This window comes from Equus przewalskii, chromosome 14 (assembly GCF_037783145.1).
Source record: "Equus przewalskii isolate Varuska chromosome 14, EquPr2, whole genome shotgun sequence".
NCBI lineage: Eukaryota > Metazoa > Chordata > Mammalia > Perissodactyla > Equidae > Equus > Equus przewalskii.
Genome location: NC_091844.1, coordinates 16,699,792 through 16,716,220, shown reverse-complemented (window position 1 = coordinate 16,716,220; position 16,429 = coordinate 16,699,792). Strand labels below are relative to the sequence as shown.

At 42.0% G+C, this 16,429-nt stretch overlaps 1 protein-coding gene across 3 annotated transcripts in view; it reads right to left on the bottom strand.

Annotated features, from left to right (window-relative positions):
• Nucleotides 1–16,180, bottom strand: part of EIF2AK3 (eukaryotic translation initiation factor 2 alpha kinase 3) — a 69,070-nt gene extending 52,890 nt beyond the window's left edge. For 2 of the 3 annotated variants that reach the window (XM_070573662.1, XM_070573663.1), the window contains exons 1-2: nucleotides 15,011–15,615; nucleotides 3,278–3,407 (exon numbers count right to left, since the gene is read on the bottom strand). In XM_070573662.1, coding sequence (XP_070429763.1) covers nucleotides 3,278–3,407; nucleotides 15,011–15,312 — 432 coding nt within the window. In that variant the 5' untranslated portion in view covers nucleotides 15,313–15,615. Of the gene's footprint in view, nucleotides 1–3,277; nucleotides 3,408–15,010; nucleotides 15,616–15,724 lie in introns of those variants that run through there. The other variant, XM_070573664.1, reaches the window with a different exon arrangement.
• Between the last annotated feature and the right edge of the window lie 249 nt (nucleotides 16,181–16,429).

Sequence of the window (16,429 nt, the reverse complement as noted above, 5' to 3'; positions counted from 1 at the left end):
GACAGCTTCCCGGTACTTAAGGACTTTTCTAATGAGGTCATTGGTGAAAGCAACAAATTCGGTTTTTTAAAATATTCTATAAGGAAATGTATCAACATTTGGAAGATCTGTGCAACTCAGTGAATTAATATTTTCCAAATGATGTTAGAAAATCATACGCGAGTAAAAGATAAGACAGACAAATGGATGTTAACGTAACAGAGTATAAAATGTTCATTGATATGGTTTCAGATTCCACAGCACAACTAACGTTTAAGAAACTTCCACTTGTTTTGGTGGGGTATCAAGAAAGAACGACCCAATCATATGAAAAGGCTACTAAAATACTCTTGCCTTTTTCAACTACCTATGTATGTGCCTGGATATTCTTCTTCATATGGTTCAACCAAAACAACAATGCAACATATTGACTGCAAAGCAGATACAAAAATCCAGTTCTCTTCTATTAAACCATGAACTGAAGAGACTGGCAAAAATATAAAATAATGCCACTTTTATCATTAAATTTTTTGTATTGAAAAATATAGTTATTCTTCATAAAAATAAGTTATGCTATCATGCAACAGGCTCATTGTTTCCTTTTAAAGATTTAAGAAGTCTTTTTAAAATTTCTGTTTTAATTTTTAACATGGTTTAAGTATAGATAGATATAACTGATGGGGGAAAAAAGCTCCTTGGAACGCTTCACAGTTTTCAAGAATATAAAGGGTCCTGAGACCATAAAGTTTGAGACCCGCTATACCAGATGAACAGCCTGGGTTGTGAAGGGGAAGTGTACACAAAATGAGGAAATGGCTTCAGAGCAGGCAGAATCGAGTACAGTCAGACAACCCTCGGTTCAATTCCAGCTTTGTTATCTAGTCTGCGACTTCAAACAAATAATTTCCCTGAGCTTCAGTTTCCTCTTCTACAAAATGACACTAACACATCAACCTCAGAAAGATGGCTGTGAAGATTACACTGTGTGTAAAGTATATCACATGTATATTTTAGCACTGGGAACACTGCTGTTGTCATCAGTATGTCTACATAGTAAACACACAGTCTCAAGAAATGGTCCCAAGAACTTAGGGCAGTTGTAAAATCTAGTAAATGTATTCTGTTACCACAGATGGTTCGACATCTTTATATTTTCTAATTTTTTCCTGTAAAGCAGAAAATTAAAATCTAGATAATGCAAAGAGGTCTCAGAATTCTTCTGCATAAAAGGTGGCCAGTGAGCTTTTCATTTATTGTGTAATGACACAATAACACTTTTTGAATATGCTTGCGATTCAACATTTCAAAGCATTCTATCCAAAGGATCTAGGGTTGGGAGTGAGTGGGAAGGAGGACACTTAAAATGAGGGACCCTTAGGCGCCAGCCCCGTGGAGCAGCAGTTAAGTTCACACATCCTGCTTCAGCAGCTCAGGGTTCACCAGTTTGGATCCTGGGTATGGACATATGCACGGCTTATCAGGCCATGCTGTAGCAGGCGTCCCACATATAAAATAGAGGAAGTTGGGCACGGATGTTTGTTCAGTGCCAATATTCCTCAGCAAAAAGAGGAGGATTGGTGGTATATGTTAGCTCAGGGCTAATCTTCCTCAAAAAAAGACCCCCAAAAAACAAGAGACCATTAATAAGCCAAAGAAAATGATAAGAACTAGGGACAATGAAAAAGTTGAACTGCAGTTTAAAAAATAGCTAACATAATTGCGATTTGTAAGAAAACCTTTGAGAATAACTAGCTGCTTATAATTTACACACACTCAATAGCACGCAGGTTATTACAACTGTTTGCATTCTACTTTGTCATAGCATGCAACTTATTTTGTGCGTGTATTTTAGTTCGCAAACACACACATGCTTTGTACCACTACAGCACACCGCAGTATTACCTCAGATGTAAACAGCTTACGGTCTTCTGATTTTGCTGACCATCTTTTATGTCTAGTTTAAAAAGAAAGCAAAACGTGCATACCCAAGCTGAAGCCAGCAGAACACAACGAATGTTTAGTTCGAGCAGTAATTCATTTGAAAATTATACTTGTTCAAAATTTTTAATGTAATTTACAATCAAATTGCTATTTGTATTAATAATTCACAATACAACGGAAGTTCACTATTCTCCAGATATTTTCAGCATACTGTCTAAGAAATAGGGGACAGCCTGAAAGTCCAGGCAGGGCTTGGAACACAGCAAATGTGGAGCTGGGCAGTGCCATCTCCCTAAGTTCCTGCCTAGATGCTCCAGAAAAGAATCCAGGCTGGTTTTACCAGAGAGCAGAGGCGAGAGCAGCTTTACTACCAGAAAATTCCATCACCGCTAATCAGGTCATTCTCAAGCCCCTCATGTTAGGTTTGTCTTTTCTAAACTTAATACCTGCTAGGAAGCTTTTTGACAGGGAAAAATTGATCATGAAAGGAAAAAACAGTACCCTACGGAGTGTCCTATAGGAACAACTTGATAAGGGAGAAGGCTGAGGTATTCTGGAAGACAGAGGTGACTGCTTTCATGTCAGCAGTCACAACTCAAAAGAGGGACTTACTTTAAATGATTTAAACAGGAGAAAAAAGCTCCAGAAAGGAGAAAGACTTAAGCTATCAGAGTCAAGACTAACAGTGAGGAAAATAAACTTCCCTCACCTAACCACCCCCGCAACCTCATCAAGGTAGGCAGTGTCCCCACTGTCTTGATAAGGCACTAAAGCTCTGAGGGGTTAAGCCATCTGTCCCCTGTCCAAGCCTCTGAGTGTGTGCCACAGTAGTTTTGGAAAAAAGGTTTCTTCTTTTGCAAATAACCAAATTTGTTTAAAATTATATTCCAAGAAAACTTCAGATGATTTATGCTTACAATTAGGATATACACTTGAGGGAAAAAATTTATGGGATTTTTGTAGCATGTATTTCTAACTATTAAAACAGTTACTTTTATTTGTTTTACTATTTCAAGGGAACTTGTGATAATAATAAGAAATCATGATCATGTTACAGTTCAGATAATGAGTTATACTGATACAGCAGACGGTATCCTCAGTCACTCACTTACATGATTAACTCATTTAATGCCAAAACAATCCTAAGAAGTAGGTGATATTACCCACCTCATTTCACAGGAGGGGAACTGAGGAACAGAAAAGTTAAGTAATTTCCCCAAGGGGACACAGACTGTAAAAGGCAGACAGGCCTGAAACGTAGGCAATTGAGCCTAGAATGATAAAATACATACTATTACATCAGCAGTTGCTTATTATAACTAAGTTTTCCAGGCAACATTTAATAGAAAATTCTTACCTCTGGTTTGCTAAGGCTTGATGAAACCAAGGAACCGGATCCCACATCCAAATCCCACTGCTTTTTACCATGATTCTCAGGATCCAAGGCAGCAATTCGCCCATCTAAAGTGCTGATAATCACTAACGATCTGTGAATTTAAAAATTAATAGGACAAAGTTTAAAAGATATCTAAGATATTGGGCACTTACTCCACACACTCGAAAGGAAACCAGCCCCTCCCCAGGCCTCTATCTGTAGGATAGAAAGGGGGCCCCCTCTTCACGCCACTTATAGTCTTGCCCCCACTATCTGTCTTCAGCCCTCTCAGAAAAATCACACTATGTCATTTATCTGTGTATGTCACTTATGAAAAGCCCCAGACTCTGAAGTCACCCCTCATTCCCACGCTCTCATGCCCATATGAACTCAACATTTCCTGCTCGGTCCTCCTCAACCTTTCCCCAACTCCTGAAGCCTTCGCCCCTGAATGTTCATATAACTTCTTGCTCTAATAGAAATCTGGCTGTCCCTGAAGACACTGCTTCAGAAGCAAAGAGAATTTTTTTCTCCATAACCCCTGACCCCTGGGCCCAGGGATGGGGTAGGTGTACTCCTTGCACCTCGCTACCATTTCCAGACTATTTTCTTTCTCTCCTCTCTAAAAATCCTCAGGATCAGATTGTTCCATCCATTAGCCCTCCCAGTAATTGTCCACTGACCCTTGGGTCACTAGCCTCACTCTTTGAGGATTTTAGGTCCTGGTTTACTGTCACTAGTAACATCTTTGTTGGGTTGTCATTATCTGTCTACCTTGCCTCAGCCACTCCTGTGATTAGACCCTAACCCTTGTCATTACCAATCGCAACTTCCTTGTCCCACTGAAATTTCAAGCATCCCACCCCCAGCCACCAAGCCCTCTTTCCAGCTCACTTCCTCTACTTCCCTGACTCCAACAAACCTCTGACCCCGCCAGAACCTATAGGTCACTGATCCTATTACTTTTACTGTGACTTTCTCTACCATTATGCCTTCACTTCTTTCTTATCCAGTTTCAATTCCATAGTCCTTCATTCGAAGCACTTCCTTGCTTACACCCTCAACTCCCTATCCCCTCCCTCACATGCCGCACTGGACCAGCAGAACTCCAACCCTGTTATATCCAACTTTCTGCCTTTTCTCATTCTTGCATCTGTACAGTTGAATGCGGCTGAAGAAAACCTAACTATGCTGACTGGTCTCACTTTAGTTATAACTACCAACCTCAAAAGGGCTATTCATGATGCTCAACAATCCTATCACACGTCCCCAGTTTATCCACTCTCCCACTGTCCTGGGTTAAGTAGTTCATTTCTCCTTTCTCCTCCAACACCAGCTCCTCTAAGCTCATGCATCCCAGGGACTGTGCCTCCTATTTCACTAAGGAAAACAGACATAATCAACAGATTGCTTCCCACCATCACATCTATCCCTTTATGAGCACCTGGACCCATGAATTTTACCTTCCCTCCTGCCTCTGCAGGTGAACTCTCCATATTGCCACCGGCTACCAGCACTTCTGCTTAGGCAACAGAGCTCTCTCTGGTACACAGGTGAGGACTTGCTCCTGCAAATCTCTCTGGCTCGCATCAATTATCCCCTCTCTACCAGAGCATTCCCCTTAGCATTCAAACCTGCTATTACTTCCTCCAACTTAAAAACCAAACCAGATTAAACAAAATCAACCACTCTCCCGGCTCCAGCTTCCAATGCATCTCTTGCCCCACTCTGATACGAAACTCCTTGAAAGAGCTGTTACAGTATACTCCATGTCTCAAATCCTCTCCTCCCGTTCTGTCTTGAACAATGTCTAATCAAGTTTTTGCCTCTACCACTCCACTGAGCGGGTTCCTTGTTGGAGTCACCAATGACCTTCATATGAAAAAAATCCTGTGCTCACATCTCGGTTCACTTGACCATCTCGCAGCACCTCACCAGCTACTTCTCCTGCCCTCCATGGAACACACTCCACGCAGCTTCCAGGTCACCATACTCAACTGATTTTTTTCTTCTCAGTTCTATGCTACCCTTTCTCAGCCTCATTTCTGGTTCTTCCTCATCCCTCCTATCTCTTAAAATATTCTTTATCTACCTACATGCACTTTTTTGGATAGTCTCATCCAATCTCATAGCTTAAAATACCACCTGTATGCTAGCAACTCCCAAATTTATATCTCTGGTTCCAAGCCTCTCCCCTGAACTCTGGACTTACGTATCTAACTGCCCACAGATTCAGATTATCTTACAGGCTTCTCAAAGTTCACATATCCAAAATCAACACCCCCAGACTGACTCCCCCAATTCCTCAAACACATCACGTATGATTTTCCCTCAGGGCCTTTGCAGCTACTGTTCCTTCTGCCTGGAACATATACGCCTGGACAGGCTGCCAACAAACATGAAATGAATTTGACTTTGAATGAAAGAATGTATTGCATAGTTGTTCTGGGAATTTGTTGGGTATATTTGTCTGCTTCAAAGACCAGGCAAATTCCAAGCACATATAACTATGCTCCTGGTTAGGATTATGAAATACAACGTTTATCTTTTCTATCTCACTTGACATACAATATATACAAATTCAAAGTAAAGCTAAAAGTTGACCAAGACAAAACAGTTCAAGTAAACTCATTTGAAATCTCTCAAAGAACCTGTTTATCAAATGAATAAAAACTGTTAATTTAGTTCCCAAACTATACACTAATTCTCATTTTGAATTTTTCAAGTGGTAACTTAGTCTAATTTGTGAAAATAAAGATTTCTGCCACACTACGAACTCTAGTAATTTTAGATAACAGACTGCAAGAACAGGAACAACTCAACTCCCCTCCCCACACATTATCCTGCTTTCTGAAGAGCTTCTAATAGATTTTCTAGAGAAATCTTTTGAGAGTTGGGGGAGGAGGAGGAGACTTTGAGTAAGAAAATTATTTTATAATGACGGATATAAAATATTCACACCTTAGATGTGCCAATTTACAAATAAAAGCAACAGAATCCAATTAAGTTAGAGATCAAGGGCTCAGAGCTAAGTTAACTCTTTCCTAGTCCCTTTGTAGAAACGTCTAGTTTTTCTGTTAAATAACCATCAACCACAAATAAATGGTTGAATGAAAAAAAACTCTAATTGAAACAAAACAGTATAAGCAAAGAATGCTAACCCATGAAAAATTACAGAGACCACTGGAACACTTCAGACACTATTTTTTAAAAATTCAGAGCCAACATTGTTTATTTATCACCATAGGCATTCTACTTATAATTTTAAAAGGCCATAATTTTTCTGAATATGTAGCTACGTGTGCTAGAGACATATACAGAGAAGAAAGATAAAATTTAGCTTTCCTTTTGAAAACAAAGAAAAATCCAATAATAAAATATGCATATGTGTGTCTTATGTGTATATAAGGACACATTTTAATAAGTCATTTGAGTTTAACACCTAATTAGTCTTTCACTGAAAACCTACCAGATGGGGTGCATTTAACTGAGTCAAAGATTCTGCTTTTTAAAACAAACAAGATATTTTCAGACTAGGAACTACTATATTTAAAGTATGTGTAAATGTGAGCAATAATTAAAAGAAACAAAAACATATGGGCAGGAACAATTAGGTACATCACTCTCTTAACTGCTATTGATACTTAATGTAATCTGGTTCTTAGATTTGAATAGGTACCCTTAATTATTTTAACTCCTCTTAATGGGAATAACAATAAATCCCTTTAACAGACTCTCTCGGGTGTCAAAAAAAAAAAAATCCTTCATCCTCTTGTCTGCTACAAGCTGGCTGTGATATTCACTATAGGCTCCTACCTGAGCATGTCTCTGGAAGGGAGGTACCCCTTCTGCTGTGGCTGGAATTGAGCAGCACTACCAGGGCAAAAGAGATGCCAGGATTTAGACTATTATACCCAATCACAGCCTAAGAGAGAGATGCTCATCGACATACTATCGATGGAGAAAGCATCAAGTAGACAGACACTGCTGTGAAAGAAAGTCCTCAGGCTGAATGCCGGGATAATCACATGCAGCAAGAAGATGTGGTATTTAGAACAAACATCAATGAGAGATGAAAAATGAATCCTCCCTCCCCAAAATAGGGAGAATATAAGGCAATTTATCTCCATATGATCCACTCACCTTATACTGAGGTTTCTGTGAAGATGAAAAACCCTTAACTTATTCAAGAATTGAAGCGACTGTAGAGGCAGCATTTCCAGTGGAAAGAATCAGGGCTTTGAAATCAGGCCTGAGAGCACGTCCCCCTGGCTCTGTCTTATTCTCCTCATTGCTTCATTCAACTTGTTTTTCATAAGTAAAATAGGACTATTTCATCTAGCTCAGCATAACTCAAATTCGCCAGACCATAAAATTAATCCGGAGTGCTTGTTAAAAACCAGTAAAGGATCACAGCTCCCATCCCCACAGAGAGCTTGAGAGAGCACAGCTTAACAAGTAGCTCAGGCCAGTCTCATGATAAGGCCAGTTTGGCAAACACTGATTTACCTCAAAGGGCTACTTCTTTAGAGTAAAAAAAATAATGTATTACCTGAATGAAGAACATCAATTGATCAACTCTGTCAGTAAACTCTTTTAAAACTTCTCTTTCTCACTTACACTTTGCTTTATTTTACAAAGGCATCTGTCTGGATGATTCAGCAGCAAGCACACTGTTCTCTCTCCCATGACTCGACTCTTTGAAGCGACTCTCACACAAGGCCATCAGTGACCTCTTCCTAATGGCCAGATCCATTCTCCTAATCAGGTTTGTCCTTGCAGCAGCACCTCAAGCAGTGGCTGGCCCCTCATTCTGGACATTCTTCTTTCCCTGGCTTCTATAGGACCAGTCCCCCCATGCCCCAGGTCCCCCTCCATCCTCACTTATCATTCTTATAGCTTTCAGTCTCTAACAAGCAGGCCATGGAGTTCTAGCTGGAGCCACTGTCCATAGCTTCAACACTATATGTAATATGACAGCTCCCAAACCTATGCAGTATTAACAGTTTGTCTCTCTCCCAGCTCTAGTTCTGCATACTTGTTATTGCCACAACACATTCAGAAAATTTAACTTCTCTCCCACATCTTTCTCCATCCACCCTATCACTTAAGATTTAAATCTGACGTCAACTTGTCTCTCATGTTCTACACTGAGACAATAGTCATGTACTCTTGATTCTATTTCTGAAGCTTCTTTTAAACCTTTTCTTTTCAATCTTTTTAAAATCTTTTCTTCCACCACTGGCCTTGTCCTAGATGAACAGATTCTCATCTCTCATCAGAACACCTTAAAAGCCTTTCTGACATATTTTACTGCCTCAGATCTCTTTCCCCTCTGCTCTTTCAACAGTTTTGTTTCTATAACAGAGATCTGATAAACTTCTGAAGCTCCCTGTGCCCAGTGAATAAATGCCACACTGCTTGGTATGGCACATAACGCCACACATAATCTGACATAATCCCTACCCTACTGTCACACACAGAGGTTTCTAACATTTTCAGCAAAGTTCTCTGGTTCATTTATTTTTTTGTCTCACACCTTAAATAATTTCATTTGCCCAATAAACATCACGTCTAATGAATTCTGCCATCATTAGAGGAAATATTTAAGTACCAACCAAAATATTCAAGATTTCTGCGGAGAAGTAGCTAAAATTACCATATTAAGTTTGCTGTAATTCTAGTTCAAAGCCAAGAAACTTAAACTTTTTAATTAGCCCTCTCCTCATTGAATGTCCAATTTCCATTAGGTTATTTTAAAATACCGACAATCTTGTGGATCCCCATTTTTACCTTTGCAGATCCATAAGCATCCAAGAGCCTTGCCTTGGGAACCACTGCTGTGTGCCCTTGATCACATCAACCCTGCTGCCTAGACAGTACTTGACACTTCACATTCAAGGACTGGCTCACATGACACTTCCAATCTCTTGACTCCCATACTACTCTTATGTCACTTATTATCCATTACAGTTCATTCTTTAACACAAGTATCTTCCTGGCAGACTTGGTCCATTTATCTACCCTCAGCACCTAACAGTGCCTAGCCCCCAATAAAATGCAATAAACGTTTGATGAATGAATAAATCTTGGTGGGGCAGACACTATTATTCACATAAAAGAAAAACCAAAAAGAGGATGAGAAAGATGTAACTAGCTTAAGGTCATGCACCAAATAAGAGGTTTTGGACAGAAGACTGAATTTAAGTTTTCTAACTCTAATTCTATCATTCTGTTACCTCTAAGTTTGCATAAGTGTCAACTACTATATTACTATAATGTGCAGCTTTTACTCCTTCCAGAAATCTCATCAAGATGCCATTTATCTTGTTACTGTTCTATGCCCTCACCTGAGCAGAAATGACTGAGCATTATGCCACAATGAATACCCGACTTTAAAAAACTGTTTGCTTGGACTTAAGTCACCCAGGACACCTACCTATTTACAATTAAGTCTATCAGAGTCTGACAAGTAGATACTATATTCTTTCATACAATAACTTTAGAGGATCCTTACTGCCTGCAGAAATTTCCCATGTGGAAGAGAAGCTGGTGACAGAAGAATATTATCTCCATTGAATCGTTTCTACATTAACAACTGCTTATTTTAAAATTGCACATTTCCTGTCTTGGGGAGGGGGAAAAAACCTCCACAAAGTTAAAAATTTGATTTGGTTATACCTCCTTTTTTGATGTAGCCAAGAATCCTCAACCTAAATATATGCTCTCACTCAAGGAAGCATATGTTCTTGTTCAAAACCAAGCTAGGACTAACTGCACTTTACTTTTTAGTCCTCACCTACTAAGTAAATCTTCAAATCAAACTTCCTTTATATAAACATGTGATAAGACTAGCCATGCCCCAAGTCAAAACAAATCAAATCTCAAAAATTACCAACTATACTTCATAACTTTGACATAGCAGCTAGACCTTAAAGAAATACAATCTAAGTTTTTAGTGTTATAGACAGCATGAGCGTGACAGATATCCTTTTCCTATTGATTAAAACATTTTTTGGAAGCACTTTTTCTACTTTATTCTATGAAACATTTTTCAAGCAAAATGGTTATTTACAAATAGAACAGGGTGAAAAAAATAAAAAGTAGAATTAATCTCCCCTCTCACATTTAGTTCTGTAACCTACAAGTGGTCCTCTTTGTATTTTAAAACATTTTGTAATAAAAATATACAAGCAGCTCTTCTTTGACAAAAAAGGAAAAAGCAGATGGAGTTCCCAAGCAGTATTTAGGGAATGAAGAGCCATGCTGAAGCTACAGCTCACAGCAGCTGATAAAAACAGGTCCTCTGCTGCAAAATGCCTAGAAGTGGAAAGGCTGCTGAGTTCAAACGAGGAACAGAGTCTCCTCAATCCTGTCTAGTATCATATCTAGAGTCCAAGTGTCAATTAAGCTAAAAAGACACCTGTAGACAGGAAAGATAGTCCATTACTTGCCTAAAGAATCAGTTTCGGGGCCGGCCCCGTGGCCAAGTGGTTAAGTTCACGCGCTCCACTTCGGTGGCCCAGGTTTTCGCTGGTTCGGATCCTGGGCACAGACATGGCACTGCTCATCAGGCCACACTGAGGCGGTGTCCCACACGCCACAACTAGAAGGACCTACCACTGAAAGTACACAACTATGTACCCGGGGGCTTTGGGGAGAAAAAGGAAAAGTAAAATTAAAAAAAAAAAGAGAGAATTAGTTTGGCTTACAACTTGTCTTGAAAGTTATGCATAAATTTCTTTAAATGTGATTTTCAGTCAATTTTAAAAGTCTAGGGTTGGAAAAATGACCAGTGTTAGGACCAGATGACTAAGTTCCCTTTCAACACTGTATTCTGAAATTCTATTATCCAATGGTCATATTAAAAAAAAAAGCATGTATGCTGAAAATCTGAGGAAAACCAGATTTCTGGACCATTGATTCACAACAGATCAGTTTATGAAAGCAGAGAGGCGAGAGAAATAAAGAGGAATTAAATCATCTTACATTTGCAAAGTATTTCCATGTTATCTCATTAAATCCAAAAAATTCAGTTTCCAGATGCACAAACTGAAGAAGCACCATAGATTAACGTCAGACTTAGCACACTTATTACAGGGGAACGAGAGACAGAGGAAAAAGGAACAAATACTTTACCACTTAGCGTGATTGTTAAGATAAAACTAGTTCCTTACAACTTCCCAGGTTTTCAAATGTCCTCGAAGATGCTCATCCCATCACAAGAACCCCAAGTGATGCTTTGCAATTTGCAATTTGTATTGGAGTCAGAAAACTGGTAACTCACAAATGCCAAGGGGCATAAAACCTAACAGTGAGAGGAGATTCCAACTTTCTGCGGTGACCATCCCATTTAAATTTCAACTAAATGTAATGTTTAACAGAAGCGGCACTGACAAGACTGCTAACAGAAAAACAAGCTTATTTTAGCTACTTTCTCAAGAAAAAAAAATAGTTTACTCACTCATTCACATGCTTGAGATGCAGAGTAAGCATTTAGAATGAGGCCAATAAAAACGTCATCAAGAGAAAAAACAATGAATTAGCAAGTCTCGTACTGCTTCTTGGGCATCAAAAGACAACATGCAAAATAAAGATTTTAATTCTCCACCTCCCTCTTTTTAGAAGTTTCGTAAGGGCCATAGCTCTTCACAGCTGTTTGTAATCAACGCTTGGTTAATTCAAATCTGCTCCCCTAATCCTCTTCCTTTAAACAAACAGGATATTGGTCTATTATGGAACTGATATTGTCTGGTTTTTTACTCTTTTTTTAAGAGCACTTAGAAAAAAGTCCTATAAACTTTGAATATTTATCTCTTGTTGACCTTACCATTTACTCACCTACGATTTCTCAAACTTTCCACACTATCTTAAGCTACCATACAGACCCCTTAACCTGGGCCTATCTCTTCCCAGCCAATTCCATTTGCCGAAGATCACTTACGCTCTGCTCCGCAAAATTCCTCTATTTTCATTCTTCTTGTTTCTGAGAAAGAAGCAGTCCTTCTGTTTACGAAGTAGATCCTAACTACCTTCACCTCCTCCTTTATTCCTTTCTTTTTCAACCTGTCTATACAGGCTCCCTCCTCTAACTGTATAAATAACATTAGAGGTCCCTGGTCCTAAAACCTGCCTCCCATCAGGTTTAAAAGTGAGGGAAGGAGGAAGTGGGGCTGAAAAGGATGAATCCTTAACTTCTTGCAATCTGAGTACTCTCGACTGCTTTACTTAAATTCTTTAAGTGGGCTCATCACCAAATCCCTCATTCTTCTCAGTCCCCACCCTACACCTCCAACCTAGCCAGCTGGATTTCTGTCTCTTTTGCTGGCTCATCTTCTCTAAAATACAAGGCATTTCCTGAGGTTTTATCATGAGCCTCCTCTTTCTCCCAGCTTCAACAACTTTGATCACTCACTGCCACCTGCCTATCAAATGTCTCCCTCTGGATGTCCTGCCTGCACCTCCGTGTCACCATGTCCAACACCAAACCCCTTACCTTTTCTTCCCCGCTCCCCCAATCTCTCAGTTTTCACACGAGTGCTTTCACCTTCTGGCCACCCAGTCTCAGTATTTGGATGGGGGTGCCAAGCGAGGAGGAATCAATCCAATTGCCAGCAACCAAGACTGACTCTGCCTCAAATCTCTCCCCACTGTCCTATATCCACTTAACAGTAAGCCTCTCATCTGATCCACTAAAACACTCTCCTTGTGGTATCCTGACTTCAAGTTATCAGGATACAGTACTGCTGGAGAAATATTCCTTAAGCACAAACTGCATTCAGGCCTGGCATTCAAGATACTCTATACAATGCCTCTCACACTGTAATGTGCATGTGAATCACACAGTGATCTTGTTAAAACTCAGACACTCATGCAGTGGGTCTGGGTGGCACCTCATTCTGGATTTCTAACATGCTCCCAGGTGGTGATGATATTATTAGTGTAAGGCTACATATATACAATATGACGCCAATTTATTTTTTTATCCTCATCTTCTACTCCTCCCTGTCCAGGGCACGTGTATGTATGTCTGTATCTCTCTAAAAACACACAGGTCACACACACACACAGATGTGCACAAACCAAATGTTCTCTAAACATACTTCCCAGCTTCTGTGCCTCCTGCAGTTTCCTCAAGTCCAGTATCTGCCCACCTTTTCAGGAACCAACTCATTCTGCGACAGCCTTTTCTTATCTTCTCACTTACCTCACCCCCATACCCCACCCATTAAACACCACAAAAACCTTGGGACACTAACAGCACTTAATTTGCACCACTTTTGCATGGTAATGTCATTACGGGTTTTCTCTTTTAATCCTCACTGCTGGACTGCACGCTTCTCTTGGAGGGCCGGGTCCAGAGGGTCCAGAGGGTCTATCTGCTACCCTCGGTAACTCCATGCCATCCCAATAAGTACCTGCTGCAGTGGATTTGTATTCTAAGAAAAATGAAACATCTTACTCCACTTCATGTAACTTACTTTGAGCAGGTGCTTCAGAAGTTTCTTTAAGATAAACAAAAACAGTCTACCAGGAAAGTTAATTCATTAGCAAAGCCTATGAAAATTTTGTCAAATATTTGATGCTTAAAAAAAAAAATCTACATATAAACATTCAAGCGGTGTCTACAGAATTTTAGTACTTATCCTATTTATAGTAGTCTCCAAATATACAGATCAAAGTCCTGGTAGCTAACTGAAATTTAAATCTAATTTGTTATGATCTAGTAATTACTACATTATAAGCTAACCACACTTTCCAATCCAGATAGTAACCCTCCCTAGTTTAATATATCTAATGATCCCTTTATCATTCCATTTGTTAAATGGGGCATCACTTTTTCCCCCGGCTGTGCTAAGATCAGCTGTCTGCAAAATATTTTACCATTAGAATGCCTTACATTCGTGTCCACACTTTGAAAACTGCTTTAAAACATGTATCTTGAAGTAAAATTTTTAAGGAGGCTCAGCTACTCAACCAAGACGACCCTATATTAAGTGTTTATATGGTAAACCCTCTAAATGTCAAAAAACTGCCAAAATTCAAGAACCTACCCATAGCTCTTAAATTTTAATGGTTCAAGAATTGTCTGGAGCACTTGCTAACCTTGGGGTATGAATCAGAAAGTCTGACTGAGTAAATCTGGTGTGGGGCCTAGAAATCTGTACAGTTAACCAGCATCCCCAGGTGATCCTGATGCAAGTGTTCCGCAGATCTCAATTAGAGAAATACTGGCCTCAACCCTGGCGCGTGGGCACTACAGGGCTGTGTTGAAAGGGAAAATGTAGAAATCTCTTTGTAACTTCCTTTCCCCAAACAGCTGTCACACCAGCACAGTCACTGGGTGATTGATGAAAGAAAAAAAAGGAGAGCTGGAAGTTCCTTGGGGTAAGAATAAAGCCTGAAAAAATCAAAGAGGGAAACTGGCGTTCTTTCCCATTTCTGCGCTCCAATCTCGGAGCATCCCAGACACCTTCCAGGATGCTGCTGTCGCCCGCGAGCGAGGCGCCAGCGCCCGGGAGCGGAGGGAAGTCTGTCGCTGGCCAGGGGGATAGGACGGTGGCCCCGCGCTGTCCCCAGGTCACTAGCTGTCCTCCGCCAGCGAGAGGCCACAGCCGACGGGGGATCTCGGACCCCCGATCCTCTGCGGCGCGCGCGCGTCAGCTAATCGCCTCCCCGGGTCCGCGGTCCGGACACCGAGCCCGCGCCCCTCACCTGCCGCGTGGCCGCAGCTCGGTCACGTCGTCGGGTTCCGGCTCCTGCGGCTCCTGGTCGCCTGCGGCCGCCGGCAGCCCCTCGGCGTCCTCCACCGTCACCTCTGCAGCAGTCACAGACCCCGCCGCCGGCACTCGCGCGGCCGAGGTGGGAGCGGCCGCAGCCCCCAATCCAAACGCCGCCTCCGCCGTCGGCACAGGGAGGTCGGGAGCGCGCCCCGCGGCCACCGTCCCTGCCACAAGCCCCAGCAGCAGCAGTAGCAGCGCCCGCGCGAGCGGCCCCGGGCGGGTGGCGCGCTCCATCAGCGGCCCTCCCCGCGCGTGGGCATGGAGGTGCAGCCGCCGGCGCCTGCCTTTCCTGCCGCTCGGAGCCCAACTAGGGCGAAAACGCGCTAGGGACCCCGACGCCGCCCCAATGCCTGGACAGCCAGCCGCGTCCCCCTGGCCACGTCTTAGCCCGGCCTCTGCCACCGCCACCTGAGTGACAACCTCCCTCAGACATCGCCCATTGAACAAACTTTCCGCGCGTCTCCTCTCCGATTGGCTGCGCCCACCGCCACTCCGGGGACCGAAGCTGGTCCTATTGAAGAAGGTGGGCTTTCCCGGATTGTCAACATCACGCCCGCCAATCAAATCGTATTGTCGTCTCCCGGGGTCCGGCCCTCTTCCGGACGTAGTTACCAATGAGAAACGCCCCTCCCTGTAGCTTTCTTACCTGATTGGTGGACCCCGCAGTTCCCGGAATACCTTTCCCCGGAGCAGATTGGCCATTGCGGTAGTTGGCCCTGCCCCTCAAAGTGAGGCGCTAGAGAAGACTTGAAGATCATTGGTGGAAGCGGATGCCCCTCAAAGGTCTGAGTTAACTTCTTCTTGATTGGTTGGAAGAGGCACTTACTACGTGGCGGATTCTGACTGTGGAGGAGGGTCCCTGGTGGCGGGGAGGCTGCCGACCATTAAAGGAGCTGCCTCTGTGGCTCTTCTAAAGCCTAGTCCTTTGGAAAGGCAAAAGCGAATCAGGAAAAATAAGTTACCGCACAGGACGTGTGGTCCCTAGAGGTGGAAGGGATAGGGCGGGCTCAGGGGAGGATGCTGTTTGTGGCCGCAACAGTGCTGAGAATTACACCCGGTTAGAGATGCCAGAGACCTACAGATGATCCAGGCTGCCTGACACGCCCCCTTCCTCGTTATGAAGGGGAAGGAGCCCAGACCCGGTGCACTTACGTAATTTGTCCAAGGTCACGTAGCTAGTTATTTGCAGAACCATGACTTTAATCCAAGTCTTCTGACCCTGGTCTGGGATGCTTTGTACCTCACTATAGGGCTTTACTGAAGAAAGAGATAAAACTGCAAAAGGCCCAACTGGAGAAGATTTGAATGTTCAGCTAAGGCATTGGAACTTTTCGTACCGCAGTTAATGACA